The 22,779-nt window shown below is 39.5% G+C and overlaps 1 protein-coding gene across 1 annotated transcript in view; it reads right to left on the reverse strand.

Annotated features, from left to right (window-relative positions):
- Positions 1-4,552: 4,552 nt before the first annotated feature.
- PPP1R14C (protein phosphatase 1 regulatory inhibitor subunit 14C) overlaps positions 4,553-22,779 on the reverse strand; it is a 53,092-nt gene continuing 34,865 nt past the window's right edge. Inside the window, exons 2-4 of the mRNA XM_017822065.1 lie at positions 17,512-17,595; positions 16,089-16,121; positions 4,553-5,883 (exon numbers count right to left, since the gene is read on the reverse strand). Of these exons, the coding sequence (XP_017677554.1) occupies positions 5,809-5,883; positions 16,089-16,121; positions 17,512-17,595 (192 nt within the window). The 3' untranslated portion in view covers positions 4,553-5,808. The remainder of the gene's footprint in view (positions 5,884-16,088; positions 16,122-17,511; positions 17,596-22,779) is intronic.

Genomic DNA, 22,779 nt, shown 5'->3' on the forward strand with positions numbered 1-22,779 from the left:
CTCTAACTAGGAGACAACAGGTATTTGATGGGAGTTTCAACATACTATCCATATTGGAAGTTCTTTTTTTACTGTAAATCAGTATAATAAATAAAGGTTATTCCAACCTGGTTTTGCCTCAGGTCAAGCAACATGAAGGGAAATGTGGATCCTGGATAAGCGCAATCCTGTCACAGACCTGCATGATCTAGTTCTCCATATATGTGATAGTACACACTGCTACAATTCCCACAAGCCCCAGTATGACTGTGGGTTGCATGACATGAACTTAACCACAAAGCCTGGGCTGACACTGATGTAGGATCCTCCTTTAAGGAGGCAGGAAAGTTTCATGTGCTCTGATCCCCCCATACCCCCTAGAAGCAGTAGTCAAACAACTCTCTGTCCTTGAAGTGGGTCAGCTCCTACATTTTTTGTCAATTAGTTATGTGCTTCAAGTCCAACCCAGTATTATACAGTTACTCAGACTGAAACCTCTGCTAAGGGATATCACAGGATAGTTTTGATTTTGATCTTAGAAGGAAAAAAATGCAGTAAGACATCTGAGTTTACTACCAAACAAAACCTGTTAACTATACCTCCACAAGAATTTTCAGCCTTATATACATTTTAAAAATAGCTCAGTTTCTTTAAAAAGCTAATGTCAATTTTTGTTGGAAAACACAGAAGTCTGTAAATAGTGGAAGCTAATATCTCAGAGAATTTGGTTATTAGTTGTACCAAAAAAAACCCCAAAACAAATAAAAACCCAATCAGCACTAGGTTAGATTATTATGAATAATAATTTCAAAACTTCAGAAACATTCTGTATTTACACTGAGAGCAGAATCCTCCAGCGGCAAAAATAAAACTTGCAGCACCAAGTACTTTCTAGTCACATTTTCTCTTCATCACTTGAAGCTCTCTAGCTTTCAATAGCAACTTCAATTACACTCACACTTACTATTTGCTTACTTCCAGAAAAAAAAATAGAAACATGAAAGTCAAGTAAAAAGTAATAGAGTTGTATATAATATGTGTAGCTATTACTGGTAATCTGACTTGACCCCTACACAAGCATGTAGTTACATGGCCACAATACATAGAAATCAGTTTCTTATTAGTTTCCTCTGCTTTACAAAAATTTAAAACCAAACAAACCAACAAACCAACCAACCAACCCACCAAAACCCACAAATGCCCACAAACAAACAAATAAAAACCAAAAACCCCAAACAAACAAACAAAACCCCATGAATCAGAAGTCTATAGTTTTAAGGTCTTTGATTACCTTGACTGAAACTGAATAAACTCATCTAGTTGAAAGCTTTTCTAGAAAAGCATACGATTTCAATTTGGAGATAATATTAGATGTCAATCTCACCTATTCCCACATTAGCAAGCTCAAAGGGCTCCTCACCAATCACCATCAAGATGCTCTATCTTCTTCCACACTTCAATTTTCCTTCCTTTATCTTCCAGGTATTCCTCCTCCTTATGCTTTTCTCCAACACATGAAAACACTCTCATCTCTCATTTTCTTACCATACAGAAATATATGCAGCAAAGCAAGACTTCTCTGCATTCTTAACAGCTAAACACATAACAGGTTATTTTCTTAGTGATTTTTTTCCTGGACTTTCCAACATTTGCTTTCTTTTCTGACTTCCTCCCTAAATCTCAACACCCTTTAAAAAGCATTGCATACAGTTATTCAGTACCTGTTTACCATCTGTGCATGATGCTGGCAATGACAAATCTTATACACCCAAGAAGCAATTTGTCCTTTTGTTGCAGCAGTTCACCAGAGTTTTAAGTTCAGCTGTTTGCTCAGAATGAGACCTGCATTTTCTTCTAGTGTCCAAGCAAACAGGCTCTCCACTGATGTGGCCCAAGTAATTTTTTTTTTTACCATGGAGGTGCATGCTTACATAAAGACTGTCTTAAATCTAAAAAACCATCATAGAAATAGATCACTCAGTAATTTCAATTTCACATACACTACTATACCTAACAGCATAAAGTACCAGAAACTCTTACCAAGACTCTGTGTCAAAGAGTTTGAAGTGCACAGACAGAGCAGATATTTTGCTCTCAGTTTTCCTGGTTGTGTTCTTGGAGATTAGAAAAAATTCTCCCTTCCACATATCCCCTCATGTTCCCTGCATGCATGACAACTTTAGGAGTAAACCCCACTGTTGGGGTGAAGGAACAAAAGCGACACCAGCAGATGAATGGCTCATCTTTTTCTGTGCCACAGGAATACACTACCCAGTCACTGCAGCCTCATAAGGCACACTAAATATGATTACAAGCACTTTCCTCTTCTTTCTAAGCCAACTGGAAGAGCAGTCATGGGAGACATCACACTGTCAGCTCCTGCTGTAAAACATGCAAAGGCTAATTATGCCATGAAGCAGACCCCAGGAAAACATGCTCTTGCAGGAGATCTTTGTACACTAGAGAGGCACTTCAATTCCAAAACAAAAACCTCAGCTTCACTACATATTTATAAGGAGGGACGTTAGTTCCTTTCATTCATTCCTTTCACTTAAAAAGCCCAGAGGAAGCTCTCACTGCAGCCAGACTTGGCCCTTCTCGTAAAAACCAAGGCAGAGAAGAGCCTGGGCTCTTCAAGTTGTTTCAGTAACAGTGTGCTATTGATATGCCCCTTGAATATTGCCCCAAAGCCAAGAACACCCACACAGTATAAAGACATAAAGCACAATTAAATGTTTAGTGAATGGGTCAATTCTTTTCTCACTTACACCAAGGCCAAGAGTATCTCCATTAAGTAAAAATTAGCAAGAATAAGACCCTGTAAGTCCCTAGGAAAATCAGGCCAGCTGCAAACAAAAGCTATTTAGAGCTTGGCTTTGCTCACTGACACTTGTAAGACAGCAAAATCCGTGGAGCTGGAGGAGAGGAAGCTCTTCACAGTAGTGACTTGTCCCATCTACATAAGGCAAGAAAATAGTAAGTGCTGTCCCAGTCTTCACCATTTCTAAGTGTACCATCAAACCTACCGGTTTTAGAAGGAGTAGACTGCTACTTTCCACTGCTACTTCAGTGCAAGATGAGTAGGACAAAAGACACAAATGTGTCATGCATAGAGTTGGGTGGGCAGCTTTTAGTCAAACAACAGAAAGAAAAAATACTTGTGGATAGTATTTTGCTGTAGGAAAGGAAAGAACTGGTGCAGTTGCGATTAATTCACATTTCTGATTTTGCACACCATTATTATAAAGGAAAAAAACGTTATATTTGGAATTGTTAGTGAAGTCACAAAATGCATCTGTGGATGTTGAAATTGCTAGAACTCTTATTGTTCATACTTTGGGTTGTTTCTAAATACCACCTGCAAAATGTAAGCAGCTGTAACCACCTCAGAACTTGAAAAGGTATATTACATGCTCTCAGTTTTTTCACCCATGTATCAAATGCATGTGAATAAATTTATGAGTCAGGGAACAGTACCCACAAGCACACAGTTCAGACTCCAGCTCAAAACTCTAAACTTGAGAGTTGACAGCAAGTCTCAAATCAAAAGGTTTTTCCCAGTTTTGGACATACTAAACCCAGGAGTTTAAATAAGGCTCTCAATGGTTTACAAACCAAGAGGTTTTCCAGCAAAAGTACTTGCCCACTCAAACATCAGGCTTGCTGGTAAGTAAGACTTCTTTACTAACCCCACCAATTCCTGCCTCCAGAGTTGAGTGAAAAATCTAACAAAAGGCCCCTTACCTCAGCAGTTGAAGCTTTTCCTGTAACATTCTCTCCTTCAAAGGGTGATGTTTATACAAACTTGGTCATTTAGATCTAGCTACATGAGATCCTCTGCAAGGAGCACAGACCAAGGAGAGACAGTCTTCCTGTGGCAAGACACATCATTCACATGGGCCTCTCTCAGAACCAAAGACATCCCACTGATAATGTTGACAACAATAGCTGGATATCCCTACACAAAAACAGATGAATTCACAGGCTCTCTCTGATTTCCCTGAAGCACTGATTTCATTTCGCAATTTCAAAAAAATTTGCTCAGTCACTCTTTAGGAATCCAGAGCTAAACTGTAACTTCAGCAAAACATGAGATTTAAATTTAAAATGCTGCAGGCAAGCCTTTTCTGAGGGCCATTGGAATTTCTTGAGAATTCAGAAAGGTGCATAATGGAAGAAAGGTAGAATGCCTCCAGCTGAAAGACCCCCCTTCTGCCATACCTTCAGCAGAAAACTGAGAGCCACAGCATGTAAGCTCTCCCCTACACTCACCTTTGGCGGACAGAAAAAATTACATGAATTTACCAGCATTTATCTGAAAGAGTTTCCAAGCTTTTTTTTCCACCCTGTTTTATATCCCTTGAGGCACAGCAAAGGAAGGTCTCATCTGCAGTAGAGTTTCAAAAGTGAAGCTGTGCACCAGGTTACAGGAGTTTGAGTGATACTGGGCACATTAAAAGCCAATAAGGGTCAGTACAGCTGGGTTCGCATGTACTTACCACCTCACAGGTTTCTCTTTTTGACAAGCAATTCCATTTACAAACCTACTCAGCAACAGTAGTCTTGTAAAGTGTACATGTAACAAGTCACAAGTTGTTCCATTTATTTGAGTAAATATCTGGTAAATAAAATCATTGGTAAACATTACAAAATTAAATACATTAAAAAAGCTTGCCAGTATACATGAAATTCACAAACATGTACTTCTTTTGAAAAATAAAATATGTTCAGAGCACCCTTGATATAAAATGTCTGACTAGTGTCACCTACCAGTAAATGGTAGCTTATTAAACATTCCAGTTAGGACATTTTTCAGAAGGGAGCAGGGATCTCTGTCTGTTCTTGCTTTTACAAGTAAGAGAACCCAAGTTAAGAAGTCTCTCCACTTCTCAGGGCAGAGCTATAAACAACGACTGTATTATTCTTTGCCTACCTTTATAAGAGAGGAATCTGCATTTGATTAAGACCACATCATTAAATGCAATACAGTACTTGCAATTCATTTTGGTATCACTGCCTTTCCCCCAGCCTGAAGCAGCTTTTAAATGGTGATGGACATTTCTCTAGATATCACTCCAGGCCCTTATTCAGTATAGGTTAGCACGGCTCCAAGACACCATGAGGTGAAGAGGACGTGATCCTGGCAAAGCATCAAAGTCAATCAAATAACTTTTAAGTCTACACATTAAGTCTTTAAAATTCCCAATTTTCATATGCTGCAGTCTGAATAAGGAGATATGATAAAATTCTTCACTGGGCTGCTTTAAGGGTATTTAGAAAAATGGGAGCACTTATTTTAGTAATCTAAATTAGTACCTTCTGGTAGCAAATTTGCAATAACCACCATTTAAATAATTTACTATAACAAACCTTTCCTTCCATCCATGTGAAACAGTATTCACAACCCACTTTAAAATTTATGTACAGACAAGCACAAGAAACTGGACATCCATGAGTCAAATGTACAACCAACTTAAGAAACGTTATCCAACTAGTTGCAAGGAGAAGTCTCCTAGCTCTGTAAATTTACAAGATCTTCTGATTCAACACATAGGCTTGCTGCCCCTCATCACTAACTCTTGGATTCTTCACTTGCTTCAGTAATCCTCAGCTGGAAGTTGAGCAGCATCCAAATTGTTGATATTTTTGATAAAAAAAATTTGACACTTAAAAAAGAACCCTTAAAACACACAAAAGAAATTCCTTGAGTCGAAACTGAATAAAATCAAAGAAGTTGTGGAGAAAGACAATTATTTTAATAAAGGTCTTGTATTCAAAGTCCTGTTTCCCTTGCCATGTCTTTTACAGAGTGCTACTACTTCAAGTTATTTATATACTCTTCTTTTGAGGGGGACTGAGTTTCCTCATTCCTCTTATCCGAGTTAGCAGCTCTTTGATAAATTCCTAGGGGAAAAAATAGACAATATGAGTAATTTTAATGATCCCATAATACCATGATTCACAATTTTTAGAAAGCAAACTATACATTTTTATTTAAGTTTTACTGCTAAGCTAGAATTTCTCTGGTCTGATCATCAGAAACTTTATAAGCATATCCTCATCACCCAGCAGAGGTGTGAACAATTAGCTTTTCCTTGTGAGTGTGCTGGCTCAGTTTTTAACCATCTTTCAGGCTTTTGCCACACAGGGCCTTCTACCAGCTATTGAATGAAGCAAAATCTATGGTTGGATACAATGCAAACAGTCAAAGCAGACTTTCACAGCCTAAGCCTGCACAGAAATCAGCACTCCTGCCAACAGAGGTGTTTCTTTAGCCACTTTACCTGCCGGCACTAGTATTTCGGTTGGCTGCATACTCAGCTGTAACAGAAAGAAGATATGGCTAAAAATTCGGCTATTTTTCCTCTTCCCTTGCTACTTTCTAAGCTGGCTCAGCCCTCTGACCAGGCTCACCACTCGGCCCACACTAACACTGAGTGAGGCAAGGCAGGAACAAGGAGCCAGAGGTAGTACCACTGGCTTATGATGGGTGAAACTGGTTGCGGAGCTAAGTGAATGACACTACTCTGGAAAAACAAAACAAAACAAAACAAAAACAAACCCTAAACCAAACAAAAAAAAAAACAAAACCAAACCCAAACCACCACACAAAAAACCCAACCAAGCTAACAAACAAACCCACTCTCATCCCCCCCCAAAAAACCCCAAACCAAACCAATTCAGTTTGTGTGAGAACAGAAGCTTACAGAGTTGCATCATTATCTGAAATTCTTTTGGTATACAATTTCTGATGGTAACTGTAGATGCATTAAAAGCTAAATCATCTCCTTACTGTCACACTAGGAAAATAATATTTACCCACAGTACTGTATATGAAAGCTGTTAGCTACAAACAGGGAATGTAATTATGGATTTTGTCAGTCAGGTTGAAGTGAAAATCCAGGTTGGATAGGGCTTTGAGCAACCTGGTCTAGTGGAAGTTGTCCCTACCCTTGGCAGGGGGTCAAACTAGATGCTCTTTAAGGTGCCTTCCAACCCAGATCATTCTATGATTCTATGAAACAATAAAAAGCATGACTTCCTGTCTGAATGCTTGAAGCTAAAAATTCCAGTGAACAAAGTTACCACCTAAATGACAACACAGTACCTCTCAAAAAAGGTCACACAGAAAATTATATTATCCAGGTACTACACTTTGCATAAGGAAAGTCTCTGTAAATGTGTATTTTAACTTGAGAAATATGCCAGGTTTTTCTAGTGGGACCATAATCCTAGCATGTATCAAGAAAGCAATTTCCTTTCCTGATCTTTTACACTTCTTTATAGTGAGCTGCATGTGCTGCTGCACCATGGTTATCATTGCACCTACACTACCTGTTGCTGAAACTAACAGCAGCAAAGGCAGAGCAGCAGACACATTACTGTGGTCTACAAACACTCACTAAGAACCTTTGATATTTAGGCCTCCACCCCTGAAATAAGCCAAGGCCAGTTCAGGAATACATCTATGTATATCAATACCATGCTTCCCATCTGGATAGTCAGATAGCCTAAAGAGATGACCAGAAAAACAGATTTGTTAAGACCCCAAATTCTCCCCCTCTACCCTCTAGAAGTTATGTTTTTTCACATAGGCACAAGCCACTGCAACGTCTACTCTAAACTTGTCAGAATCCAGTACTTTTCCACTCAAAAAATCAGAAAAATGAGGAAGACATGTTTACTTTGAAAATTCACAGTTTTCAATGCACTTTGCATTGGTTGTCTCAACGTTTCATCATTGTAAAGACCTGATAGATAATGCCAAACTATGTGGCATGGTGCTGCTTGAAACATATAAACACACTTGAGGATTTTTTACTATCAAACTTAAATAAAGCCCTGCAGTAAAATCATTATAGAAATAAATGCCCTAAAGTGATCTTAAAAGGCCATTATTATTGCCTTTCAACAGCTCTTTCCACAAAAAAGCCCCTATACTCCCATGCCAAAACATCAGATTAAGACAGCTTTGGGAAGGAATGGGTAGAAGTACAGTTCTTCCCTTTGAAAAGCTTTATTTTCTGTTCAAGCCACACTCTATACCACCTTCATTCACCATCAAGGCAGCAACAAGACACTGCGACTGGAAACTGTTCAACAGTTTCAAATAAGCTGAAAGTAAGAGCCTTAAAGGAAGGGGCATATGCAGAGTGAACAGGGACATCTGTGGTACTGTTTGGGAGGCACTTCTGCCATTTCTCTGTCCATTTTCTCTCAGGGGAGTTCAGAGCAAGTTTCCCTTAGATACGAAACACAGCCACAGGTCAGTTGCTTTTCAATATGACATTAAAGCAAGAGAGGAATTCCTCCCCTTATATTTTTAAGAGGTATCACAAGCGCCTTCTTTTGCAAAACAAGATACTTGCTTGAAGTTTTCAGGCAAGTTTGACACCACCTGGAAACTTCTTAGGGCTGCCAAAATAAACCACACTGTAGGGGCAACCCCCTAAGCAGATCTGAGGTAACTGCAGCTATTCTTAAGGCAGAGCGAGCATTCATTTGAAGAAGTATATATAATAATTTACAATGCTTTACCCCTCAGGAGCTATTTTTTCTTGAAATAAGGGTCTGCAGTATGAAACAGTAAAACCCAACAAGAGCATTTTGTATGTGGTAGACATTTTGCATAATGCAGTTGGGCTGTTGTGCACATCCCATGGGTGCATAAACCACACCACTGGTTCAGCACATTTCTGATTTAAGTATCATTTTGCATCTGACACTTGCATGGAGCTGGCTGTCATTAACACAGTTCTGCTCTGGTGCACTTCTGCCTTTCCTGCTTTGCAGCTCCCCATCAAGGAAAGGCAGCATTCTGGAAAAGATGTACATTTTCCCTTATGGAGGCAGGAAAGGAGACTTCACAGCATTTCAGTAAGCCTTCACTTTATAACTAACTTCACTTTATGACAGTAATACCCTTTTTTTTCCCCCTTTAGCCATCACTCAAAAATTGCAGTTTTGTTCCTTGTGGCCATTTGAGTCAAGGCTTAATATACAAATCTATCTCCACCTCGTACACAAAAATCATTTTACACAGAGCATTTTATTGAAATCCCCTTTAACGAGATGCTGAAATTTAGCATCTGAAAGCTGATCACGTATAAATCTTTGTTAAAAGTAGTCCCGTAACACAGGTTGAATTATCTACCTATTATACTGATTTAATTCACAGAGTTGAAAAACATACAAGAATAATTCAGCTGAAGATTCAAGAACCTATTATTCCTTGGAGGGTTACAGCCAGGAATACACAGGTTACATCCACTTTTAATAGAAGAAAAATCCCACAGCAGCACTTTGTACATTGGTAAATAAAATAAAAAATAATTTTTTTTAAACAAGCAAAAGTTTAAACAAACTTGGTTTAAATTCTTTTTACAGATATTCTGCAAGGGGATACCCTTGCTACAAGTACTGAGAATCCTGTTAATTTATAATACTAAATTATAAAGATGTTNTTGGTTTAAATTCTTTTTACAGATATTCTGCAAGGGGATACCCTTGCTACAAGTACTGAGAATCCTGTTAATTTATAATACTAAATTATAAAGATCTTTCTAATTCTGAAGGCAAATTTAAATGAGAGACAAAGACTAAATCTACAGTTCATTTGAAGTCATCTATATTCAACCTTAGGCAAAAAAAAACAAAACAAAAGATGACAAACAAAGGTGAAATGATAATTCAGGAAAGGGGACGAAATCACTTTACCTCTCTACTTTAGTGGTGTGACTCATTGTTTTAATGAGGTCATTTGCCCAACAATGAATTCCAGGCTTTCTATTCAAGTCTTCCAATTAATTCTGGAAACTAATTAGACTGTCTCTCCAGGTTTCTCTTCCACAAACAGTGCACATGTAGTAGGACTAGTTCTTAGACTAAAATTTAGAGTTTCTAGTCCATCTGCTTCACTAGAGCATGAAATGAATCCTAAGTCAGCTTTCCTCCACAGCTTTGCTTTCCTTCACAGCTTTACTTCCCTGCAGCCAAATCAAAAATCAAAATTTTCTTATTTGTTTGGCCAAGGCTATTTCTTGGAGATGGCCTGATTGGTTGGATGTAAAAACTAAAGTCAGCCTGGAGAGCAATCCCACAGCTACCTGTGGAAGAAATTAAATAATTACTTTTAAAAAAAAAAAGAAAAAAAAGCTCCATCTGAATGTGAAAAGGGGACAGGCAGGGGTGGGAAGGAGGAAGAAGAAAAGGGAACACTACCTACTGCAAAACATCCTCCTTTCCACACAGGCTCAAACCTGAAGCCAGTTGTACAGAAAGAAGAGAACTGACACGACACAGTTGTTTTGGGAGAACAGGACCAGAAGCTGCCTTCTATTAGCAAGAACCAGCGCAGCATGTCTGTAGCCTTACTGAACTATCCCATCAATAAACCCTCTCCAGTGAGGTCACAGCACCATCAGTGTCCAGAGGACAACAATATGCAGTGAGAACAACAATACGCAGGAATTTAGGCTCTCATTGAGCCTTGTACAAGGCACTAACTACATACCACAAAGCTTAGCCATGGTAAAGACCTGCAGTCCAGTTATTCTCCAATTTGGCAGCATATAAACAAGCTTATTCTTGCCAAGTCACTGTTTGCTCCTCCATTCTTGGAGGAATATTGCTGTGGGTATTTATTAGTTGTTAGAAATACTTGCAGAAATGAAAACATAAAAGATTAATTCCTTCCAACACTGTAGTACAATATAGGGTAAATCTCAGCAGCCACATAAAGAGTTTTAGTTCACTGAATTCAGTGGTCAAATGGGTGAACAAGAAATCATGTTTTACTAGAAATGCCTCCATCTGCATTGCTTTTAAATATGCATGATTCTTAACCTTTTTTCTCTACAAATTATCCTATTTGATTTCAAGTAAAATGGGCACATAATACAGTTACTGTGACTTAATAATTTACCACCCATTCAGCTGCCCTGCAGCTGATGTCTGTGAGTTCCTAGGCTTACGCAGATGTAAGGCCATACAGTGCACTGAGGCTTTAGGACACATCTATAGTGACTATCGCTTCAAATGGCTATCCTACATATGATCTGCCTTGCAATTACATTGAAAAAACAAGTAGTAACAATAACTTGAAATAACTCATTACACAGTAGTACCAAAAATAAATATAAAATCCTTGAAATAACTCATTACACAGTAGTACCAAAAATAAATATACAATCCTTCAAAAGTTTAGGGGTTCTATTTCAGAGACACTGAGCTTTCTACTCATGCCTGCATACTAAATACATATGTTATCTGAACAAAACAGGTTTTAGCTTTAAATCCACAGTGCCTAGACCACTCTAGAAAGCTGCATCACAAGCCTGTCATTTGCTCCAACTAGGAATTAAACTTTGCAAAATACACACTTAAGCAAATGCATCTCTATGTTTTTCAAAATGAAGTTTTAAAAGCTGCTGAAATAGTAATTGAGTAGTCAATGACTTAAATCTCTGCCTAAGTTTTCCAGAAAATATGCACAACAATTCAACATAGTTTGTTTGCAAATCCTATTGAAAATCATTATTAATTCAAAGTTCCCGGCAATGCAACTTTCTTTAATGATGCAACTTCATCTCCGATTTCTCTCATTTTGCACTGAGTGAAGAATTGTACTAACAAAATGGTCTGGATAGATTTAATCCTGATTGAATGAGAGAGCTCTCCAGCCCATTCATCTGAAGCTTTGTATATTTCCATAAGAAAAGAAAGAAGTAAATAAACTGCAAATCTAATTTATCCAGTTCTCTTAAAACATTCATCATCTGCAGCCATTGTTTTGCTCAGCTGCATCTTTTGGAGTCAGCATAAAAATTGCCCATTCATTGGATTTCCCTCCCATAGTAGTTTAAGAGTTTCCTTGTAATTTCTTCTGTCATCACTTTGGCAGTCCCAGCAGCGGAAGGTATAATTCACATTGACCACAAATATTTCAGATTTTCTGCAAAGCCCAATCTAAATGAGTGGCTTTGCTGCTACCGATAGCAGAGATATAGTAACACAGATTTAGTCAGCCTTCTTCAAAGTATATGTCTTAAAAAAACCTCATTGATTTCACAACCACAGCAGTCTTCCTATCCTAAATAAAAGTCTATTGTCGAGTATCTAAACCTTATCATCAGGACTGAAGATTATATTTAAATTTCTTTGTTACTCTGCTAACGTGATACTTGAAATTCCCTGTGATCTACATTAAAATTCTCCATCATATAGACAGAACTGAGACAGCAACTTGACAAACGTTCCACAGGCGATGCATGGGACTGAATGAAGAAGTGGCTGCTCTGGCACACGGATGATGCAGGAGGATGCTGCTGCTACCTGCTACTCTTCAGCCACAAAAGTTCAGATCCAAAATTTGGTTATGGCACTGATTTAGCAGATACCATACCCCTGAAATTAGTGTGCAGGACTCTTTACATAAAGTTCCCACATTAAGCATATTTCCATGCAAATTAAAATGGCCATAAAGCTTTTAACATTTTAGAGCACATTCAACAGTCTAGCTATATTTCCATTAGAAGAAAGGTTTCATAACTGTTCCTCATAAGTTACAGTCAGCTATTATATTTGACTTAATTATTAAAGAGGCGCAGAGTTCTTTCTATCTTTCAAGTGACCTGGTGAACTCTGTTTCCTCTGATGACAAGTCAATCCAGAATACATGCAAAAATGCCTCAGTCTTTCCTAAACTTTTAGTCTAAATGGAAGGTACTAAGCAAAACTGACTTAAGATATACATTTGCAGGTTTGGAGGGTTTTTTTAACAGATGGGATAAGAGCTTCAAGTTATTAAGTTTTCTGCCTCTACTATTTTTCTTTATGTTTGAATACCAGAGACATCATATTACATAACTTTTTCCCCAGTTAGTAATTACTGCCTTTTGCAAACTATATTACTCTTGATCATAAAAAACCTAATGTGCTTGATTGGTCAGGATAAATTCCATCAGCTCATATCCATTCTCCACAAATCTTCTAAAAATCCTTTCACAAGCCAATTACCTTAATAGTTTTGAATGGTCTGCAAATATAAAAGGATTGCAGATTTTCTAGACAAAGTGTGGATCCTCATATAGCAATTTTAAGCCAACTTAAAGGCTGTTCTTAGTCCACACATGGCATGTTAAAAATCTCTATTTTTAAGTGGCCTTAGTTAGCAGTCATGCAGTATTACATGCCATAGATGAAGAAAAGCTGCTGCTGGGAAGTGACACTCATTTTGGCAACTATCCTAACAGAAGAGTGGATTAAGTACTCCTCTCAGCTTGGCTGTCTCAAAAGATTGTCAAGGAAGATGAATATTCTCCCAGGTAAGGGAGCTGCCTCCATCCCATCAGCAGATGACTGAAGACGAAAGTCACCACTTCAGTATTAAAATCTCACCCTCATCCAAGTGCCTTGAGGGCAGTTAAGCACATGTGTCCAGGATGTTTTTTCCTGTGAACTGCCATGCCAACTTAATTTGCCAGCATGGCAGAAGTATTTCCTGTAGGTCTATGACCAAGGTTTCCAGTGAAAAACTCACTAACATCTGTCATGTACCCTTATCAGCTCTCTGAATTTGTCCTTGCATTATGTCAAGTTTCACATTACACATTCAATGAAGAAAGGAAGAAGAGTAATTATATGAGTCTCTGCTTTCTTCATCTGCCTTCAGATAACACAGAGATAAGAGGTCAGCACACGAATGACTGTTAAACCCTTGGCAACCTGTTCCTACCACCTGGTCATGACCGAGAAGAGCCATGTCAGGCTCCACATGCCCTATCAGCCTTCACACCTATCTTAAGAAAAGCCACCAAGGTTCAATTGCACTTGCTTAGAGAAGGCTGGAGGAGGCTGACAGGAGTCATCTATAGCGTAGCATTACTACACTGAGACATCTGAAGACTTGGCATTATGGCATCTGCACAGTGGGAGATGTGTGTTATCTGCTGTAAAGAAACCAAGGTACAACACAGATCAAGCTACCCATGCGTTATCATGTAAGTCTTTCCAGGTGAATACTCTGCACTGTCAAGACGTTTGTACCAGCAACTATAATAACAATTATGGAGAATTTCCCCAATCTACCATAGGAATCAATAAAAATGAAAAAGCCTTGAAGAAAGTATCTGATGGATTGGGAAGTGCCTATTCAACCACCCAGTGGTTCTTCCTGACAGTCTGACTATCCTTCAGCCCCAGTACTTTATGTGGTAACAGATGCAGATGTTACAGAAGAACCAACCTATATGTAGCCTTGTTTCAAGAAACTAGTCATGCTGTAGTGTGTTTCTGTGGCTGGGTTTTGGTAGCAGACGGGGGGCTACCGCGGTGGCTTCTGTTAGAAGCTGCCAGAAGCTTCCCCTGTTCTGTGGGGCCAATGCCAGCCAGCTCCAGGACGGACTTCCTGCTGCTGGCCAAGGCTGAGCCAATTAGGAGTATTAGTAACACCTCTGTGATAACACATTTAAGAAAAGAAGATTGTTGCGCAGAAGAAATTACAGCCAGGGAAGAGCGAAGTGAGAACATGGGAATAACAATGGAGACACCAAGGTCAGTGCAGAAGGAGGGGCAGGAGGTGCTCCAGGCGCTGGAGCTGTGGCCCCTGCAGCCGGTGGTGCAGACCATGGTGGAGCAGCTGTGCCCCTGCAGCCCATGGGAGACCATCGGGGTGCAGAGACCCATGTGCAGCCCATGGAGGAGCCCATGCTGGAGAAGGTGGATGCATGAAGGAAGCTGTGACCCTGTGGGAGGCCCAGGATGGAGCAGGGTCCTGCAGAAGACCTGTGGCCCATGGAGAGGGAAGCCCACACTGGAGCAGGTTTTTCCCGGGTACAACTTGTGGCCCCTGTAGGGGACCCATGTTGGTACAGCTCATTCGTGAAGGACTGCACCCCATGAAGGAGTGACCCACAGGACAGCAGTTTGGGAAGAACTGCTGCCCGAGGGATGGACTCACATGGGAGAGGTCCATCAAGGACTGTCTCCCACGGGAGCAGGGGAAGGACTCCTCTCCCTGAGCAGCAGCAGAAACAACAACTGACCATAACCCCCATTTCCCCTCATTCACTGCTGAGGGAGAGGAGGGAGAACATGGAAGGAAGGAGGGATGGGGGCAAGGTGTTTTTAAGACTGTTTTATTTCTCGCTCTTTGGCACTTATCCTGTTAGTAATAAATATAAGTACTATCCCCACTTTGAGTCTTGTTTTGCCCATGAAGGTAATCAGTCACTGACCTCTCCCAGCTCTTATCTCTACTCATGAATCCTTAGCTGTTTTCTTTTTAGCTCTCTCCTCTGTCCAGTTGCAGAGGGAGAGTGAGAGAGCAGCTTTAGTGGGTACCTGGTGTCTGGCCAGGGTCAACCCACTAGACACGCACAGCTGAAAGGTGTCTGATTAGGGGAGTCCTGTAAGCCACCCCCTCTACTAAATACTGTGCAGTAGCCGCTTCTGGGAAAGCACTGACTCTATAAATGGAACCAAGAAACTGACCCATGACCTCAACTTTCGAATTTATTTTTTTTTTAATATTTAATATTTACTCTTCCTAGTAAGCACACATTACTATATGAGAAGTAGGCTATATTGACACTGAACACATTAATAGATATGCAAGTTGAAAGCTGAGTAACTAAATCCTGCTAGTTCAGGTTATCCCACAATTCTATTCAAGTCCACTCACAAATACAATTAGTCAAGCTGCATATCTGGATAACAGTCCTCAGAATAAAAAAATTTTACTGTCAGAGATAAAATTAAGTGTTTTCATATTGAAGAGCACAGTCTATCATGCAAATATTTTAACCATCTGATGAGAATTGTTTAGTTTTTCTATCACATGACAGGTTTAAGTATCAGTATGGACATTACAGAAAACATTATTGATACTTCAGCTGGAATAATCAGCAGTTCCTCCACGGGGCAAAATCATGTTCCTACTGTAGCTAAGGGACAGGGCATAAACATTTCCAGGATATAAAGCCCCAAGTCCATCAGCTACCATTAACATTCCTCTAATAACTTTATCATAACTATAAAAATAAAGTTACTTTATCTTGAACATAGCTACAGTTTCCACATGTGAATAGTATTTAAGAAAAGTCTTTTACCTCTGTTGGTTTGTAGCAATCTACAAGAGTTTCCTAGAAGCAAAATATGAAAGAGTCAGTTCCCATAGAGAATAACAGTGAACATAAACAAGTCACACTATGAAACCTGACAAGACAGGGGGGAAAGAAAAGGAGCAAGAACCAGGAATCACTGAATAAAGATGCTACTGAAAAGCAAGTGTTATAGCAAGTTATCTTTGCTTTCTAGTTGGATCAGAATGATTTGCAACAGGAGAGAAATAATGGCTTCTTCCTCCAGGTAGGAAGTTACAAAACCCCTCTCTCCAAAAAAAAAAAAAAATGAGAAGAGGAGGAGAATCCAAGAACATTTCTTCTAGCAACGGAAATGTGAAAGGCAGCTTTCTATGAGGGCACCAGAGTTTTTGTAATGCAAAATACAGGCAGTTATTCCTAGCAGGGCATTCCTAGCAGGGGATCTGCTGCAGCTAAACAGAAGCACCAAAGCTATTAATGAATACTCAGTAAACAGGCCAGGGCCATGCCCCACATCTCTGTGGCTAGTCAGTGGGTACTGAGAAAGGGTGCCAACAGACACTCAAATCAGATGTGCTGCATTTAAGCACCACATTAGTCACCTCCCAGAAGAAGCTGAGGGCAAACCGTGACTCTGGAACAGTTTTCCTTTTAGTAATGCATCTGAAAAGATTATAAACAGAGACCCTTCATATTGGTTTTACACCTTGATTTAGATAGATAGATAGATAGACAGATAGATAGATAGACAATTATATTTCTTTTCTTCTCCCTCTCATTCTTCCATTCATTAACTTCTACCTCACAGAGGATTCAAAGAATTAGAGAGCTGTTTTGAACCATGTCATTTCAGCGGACTCCTTTTGAATTTCCCTATTAATTCCTGTTCCTGACCATCTTACCTTTCCTCAAGCATTTTGACAGGTTACTTCAAGGTAGCTTGATGAGTTACAATTTCTAGCTAGCATAGACAGAGAAGTAATTGCCAATAGTCTAAGGACAAGGGAAGATTTTTGGTCTGTATACACATGCATGTATGTTTCTGCAGCTGAAAGAAACTATCTGGCCATCATAACTGACTCTCGGCCATATAATTTTTCCTATGTGACTGTTCTTTATTTTTCTATGTTTTCTGTTCTTTATTTTTATATTTGTACAAATGAGAATGAGGCTTATATGGCTTAGCATATTTCCCTATAATACTGGATTCTTTGAACTTTTATTTACTCCTATTATCACCTATCTTCCAGAAATTTTTTATCTAAAAGGATTTTGATTACCTTTGAACTGTCTAGTGGATTATGCTAAGCTCAGACCTAAGAATCTCTCAGTTCTAATTCTACACTTACAGTGGATTCAATCAAACACAAGATGTGGATCCAGATGCATTACTTCAGCCCCATTCTGATTTAAAATTATAAAATACTACCTGTAATTTGAGAGCTCTCTCCTCTTCATTGGCCGCATCAAGAAGGTCATCAATGTCAATTTCTACTTCTGGCATCTCTTCTTCCTGAAAAGAAAAAATACCCACTTAGTTCATAGATCTATCCTTTAACTAACCTCAAAAGCAGCATAGTGATAGCACACAAACCCATTTTCCTGGAGCCAGACAAGGAAATCAGTAAGGGATGGAGGCTTGATTCCTTATTCCCAAGCCAGTAGAAGGTCAAGCCTCAGCCACACGGGAAGTGATGGCTCTTAAGCAACCTTTCACTCACAGCCAGGAGGTGTGTTACTAACTCATGCCCAGCAGCACAAGTCATGCTATTCTCACAGTACTGGACAAGAGGATGAAGAAGTAGTCAGGGAAGAGGAAGTAGATAACAGCTGCACCAGGGCACAAAATTGCTTTCAAAACATTCTTGCTTGAACTGCTTATTTTGTTAACACCGTGGAAGATTTCCCTTGCTTAAAGCTGGCTTACAAGGACAACATACATGGCCTATCAGAAGAGCTCAGATTTTCAGTGTCTGCAGTGGAGCACAAAGTTTAAGGCATAGAGTATTTTAGATAATTTTTCTTAAAATCCCTCCACCCACACGCTTCTCCCATTGCATCATCAACACCTCAGGTGCATTGTTCCCTGAGTCAGAGCAGCAGTCCACACATTTTGAAGGACCCCTGAACTCTGGAATCTCAATGAGAATTCATCATCCACAGATAGCACTATTTATCACATTTTCAATTATGCAAAAAATATTCTTTTGGCCATTTTTTGCATTTTCTCATCAAAATTCTTACACAGCACCTTGTTGCACATACAAAACTCGGGTCTCAGGCTCTCTCCCACATCAAGTCTGACCCTGGTAGCGCCCTCAGTGTCATGGACACACAGCTCCTCTGTTGCCCCTCCTCCACCCAAGCCAACACACAGGCACTGCAAAACTGTCCCCTCCCACATGTACACTGCCATCAATCGACTCACTAACACAGCATCACCTTGGCACCTCCTGAATGAAAGCAGGGACCTGAAAGCCTCCAAATGGAAGGGTGGATTTGAGAGTCAGGATGAAGCAACAAGACCATTATCCCCAGCAGCAACTGTATTCTTGGACCCCACCAACACTTTTCAAGATCCTTTAAAGAAACATTTTGACAAAAACGTGGTGGTTCCAGCAATTTGCAAAAGTTTCAACAATTGTGAAATAATTTAACAGCTCAAATGGCAACTGCCCCAGGTAACACTTATTCTTAGCCTGGGAGCAAGGAATCAAGCCACCATCTCTTAAAATTACTTTTCTACTGGATAAAAGATGAGACCAAATATTAGCAAGGAAAATAACAAGTTAGCTCCAGTTAATCTAACAGAAGTTAAACACCAAGGTAGCAAGGTACCTGTATCAGAAACTCCAGCTAAAATGCCAGCTGTTCAACATCTTTTTGAGTGTGAGAAGGAAGGACAGAAGTCGGATGATTAAGTTCCCCACTCCCCATCTCTGAAGGAAAGCGTGTAGGAACGTGTAGGAACACGATAGTGGAGTTGCACAGGCTATTAGACCCAATGAATAAAAATACACAAAGAACACTCTTTGCCCAGTTAGCAGGTTTAGAAAGGAAGCATGGACATTTGTTGAGTTGAATCAAAGACACTAGTTTTTGTAATACAATCTGGCAAAAAGGGAGTTTCTAACCTAATGATACAGACTCATTAGCAATTTAAACAACAAGGAGAAGAGGAAAGAAGTCTTCCACAGACTATAAAGATATTCAGCAAAAGCCATTAGAATTTGAAAGGATAAAAATTAATCCACAACTAAGTGATTTACTTAGTAGCTTACTATCCCAACTCTACGCTAATTAGCATATCACACCAAGAACCAGAAATTCCCCAAGTAGATAGTAAACCTCCTGAACATTTTATCTAAGCAGTTCATCTTAAATACTGTTAAGACAAGGCGCCTGGAGTTACTGTTAATACAGTAAACTTATCAAAATACCCATTCATTGACCTGTGTAAATGCCAGTTGTGCACCTCTCTGCATTCAGAAGTGCTGTTCAGCACATTGAATATTTTGTCAGATAGACATTTTGAACTCTCGTCTGTTGGAGCAGCATTCTGGCAAACTGAAACAATGCTAGAAAGTGACAGTGAGGGGGAACTGTCTGTAAGGCATATAATTCTTTTTTGTGGTCACACTTCATTGAAGCTGAGTGCTCCTGAAAGGTTAGTTTTACTCTGATTGGTACCAATAAAGTGGAAGAAATCCCTGCTTGTATCCTCCTTCACTCTTATCTTCTTCAAGTCAGCTTTTCCTACATCTTCAAGGTTCACAGTGCCATCAGTGCAGAGGGCAACTGTATCACTGAAGCTTTGGTGTAAGAGGTAACACAGCTCCTCTACATCACAGAAAGCCATTAAAAAAAAAAATTAGAAATACTTCCAAAATGAGGAACTTTAATTGTGTCTGACATACTGCCATTCAATTAAGTTACATTTTCTGTAAAAGATCATGTGTATCTTCTTCACTTCACAGCAGATTTGAACCCTGATACAGAACACAAATGAAGGGGGAAGCTCAAAAAGCTATCTCTTGGTCTTAATTTTTGGCTGAAAGAACAAACATAATCAAAGCATTTTTTTCTCCATCTGAACTACTGTGCCTGCATGATCTCAAGAGTTTTATGTTAGGCATAAAAAAACATGTCCTTAGGTCAGGAGCCTGACTGCTCCACAACAGCTGTAATGACAGAGGGAAGGAAGACACAGTCATGTCTTCTGTTTGACACATTTTATTGGTGAGATAAATGTGACTGTTCCTACTACAATTAAGCAGCTACAGATTAGGCTGGGGCAAGCCTGAAAAGGTCTGTGCATAGCCAAAAGGTGGTATTTTAAGGGTCTTGTTAGTGTCACAAGGCTATGAAAAAAAACCCAAAGCACTGCCATGTTCTGCTCTGGTGAGAGGAGACAAGGTGATGCAAATAGCAGATGATGGGAGGGGTAGGGATGGGGCAGAAACCACAAGCAGCATGCTGACAGGGAGCAGCCCCCAGGGAAGCTAAAATAGAAGACGTGGGGGGTTGCAAATGCTATCTATGAATTGAAACACAGGGCCGGGGGGGGGGAGAGAGAATGGACACTCTGCTTTTAAGCACCCTCACCAGTTTGCATTGACAATGAAGGCAGAATGTGAGCTGATTTCTGCTGCAGTATTCAAAAATCAAAAAATATGACAGTTAGTTTCCATACTTAAATTCAACCTTGCATTGCAAGATAGCTCCATGACTCTTTAGGTTGCATGAACTCTTTGCAAGCTACTGGCAAAAGACCTTGGGCACAGATGTGCATTATGTAGTAAATAGATGTAGCAGTTTAAGATATTACAACCTCTCCAGCTGACAGAGGTGATCACAGCCTCAGTGGTGAATGGAACAGAAACAGGTGAGCATCCTTTAGTGAGACCAGAAAAAAGCCTTTGAAACCAGCTCCCACAGCAGCTTAAGCCAGATTTGGCAGGGGCATCTTGAAGAACACTTACATATCCCAGTCTGCTGACCTTGAGGACAGCACCTCCAGTACAGCAAAAGCTGGTCTGACATAATTCCAGGTATTTACTAACTAAACATTTATCTGAGGCTTTAAAATTTAAAAGGCAATAGTTGCTCTATGGATAACTTTCCCCTATAAATCCAACTCTTAAATTAGCCTATTATCCCACATCCTCACTGCCCATTCACTGTGCATCATCTCATTTGCAGTGCTGCGAAATAATTAAATAGGCTTGTTTGGTGTTTACTTTAGATTTTAAATTTGGCAAAGACAGGAGAAGTTAAATGCAGGAAGAAAAGTTAAAGCCAGTATTTGTATAGTGCATTTGGAAGCAACATGAAAGGACAGCAAGAAAAAAATTAAAGCAAAGGAAGGAAAGACAACCATACAGTTCAGATGTATGGAAGTTTCAGATTGTATGAATCAGGGATTTCTCTCAAAGTCCTGGAAGATGCCAGTGTAAAGTGATCAAAACTGAACTAGAAAATAGGATCAGTTTTTCTAGAAATATCCATTTAATATAGAAAATATTTATTTATTTTGGAACAGACATGTGATGGGCATCTAATACAGTTAGCTCTAAACAAGGTCATCTGCAGACATGGATGGCACTACTAGACAATGGCTTAAGTCTCAGGATGAGAAATAAAAGTGCCACAAATTACCAGGACTAGAAGTCATTGGTTGCATGTGTAACCTGATGGGATTATGAATGGATTGCACTTAATCCAGGTAAATGACTATGATCAAATAGTCATTTGTCTAAAAAACAAAGGAAAAACCCATGTGTTCCTTGTTTCAAAGCCTACAGTTGTTTTGGGTCAGGGCAAAAGTAGATAAAAGTGAAAATAAAAAGAGAATAATTAAGTGGGGAGTCAAAATACACAGGTAAAATAAAGCTATTTTCAAGACAAAAAGACTACTCATGTCTACTGATTGGTATGAGGAAGAGAAGATTAGGAAAGGATGCTGGAGACAGCAAGAAGAGACTCAAAAGTGCCAGGGTTTGTAAAACTTGCAGTAGGAACAAGAATCCTCAGTGGTACAACCCAATTACTAAATGACAGCATGTTTTCTCCAATCCTGAAATATTGGCAGCAATAATGCCATAGCAGACATGATGATCTAATGTTAGACATGGAAAAAAATTATCTCTCATTTCTGTTGGTCCTGGTCAAGTGGTTCATGCAGCAGTGAATATTAGTTTGTACAGCTGACAATCAGTGAACACATTTAGGATGCTGCTCCCAGTATGATACAATCTTTAGCATGCAGTTACATATTATTTTCTCCCTCATCAGGCACTTATCTCATTAGCAACCAGTCATTGAATGTGAAATCTGAAAGGCAACACACAGTGTGAGGCCCCACACTCCTGAGCACATGCCATCTAGTATTGGCTCCAGCTAAAAGCTAGAAAAACCTGTGTTGTACCCAATCTGTTCTAACCAGAGCAGCAGCCTCTTCCACCAACAGCAAATTTACCTTCCTCCACCATTCTTGTTCATTAAATGAAAGTGCAGGCACATTCAAGGCAAAGTTACCAGATTTGTCCACTCATTTTGAGTCAATGATCCTACTGCTTCTGAATAATCATAATTTATCTGTGGCAGCGTGGCCATTTAACAGAAACCTTCTCCTGTGCTGAGCCCATCTTCAAGCCTGACATCATATGGATTAAGTTAAATACACAGAAAAGGAGGG

The sequence above is a fragment of the Lepidothrix coronata genome, unplaced genomic scaffold (assembly GCF_001604755.1).
Source record: "Lepidothrix coronata isolate B3197 unplaced genomic scaffold, Lepidothrix_coronata-1.0 Scaffold94, whole genome shotgun sequence".
Lineage (NCBI taxonomy): Eukaryota > Metazoa > Chordata > Aves > Passeriformes > Pipridae > Lepidothrix > Lepidothrix coronata.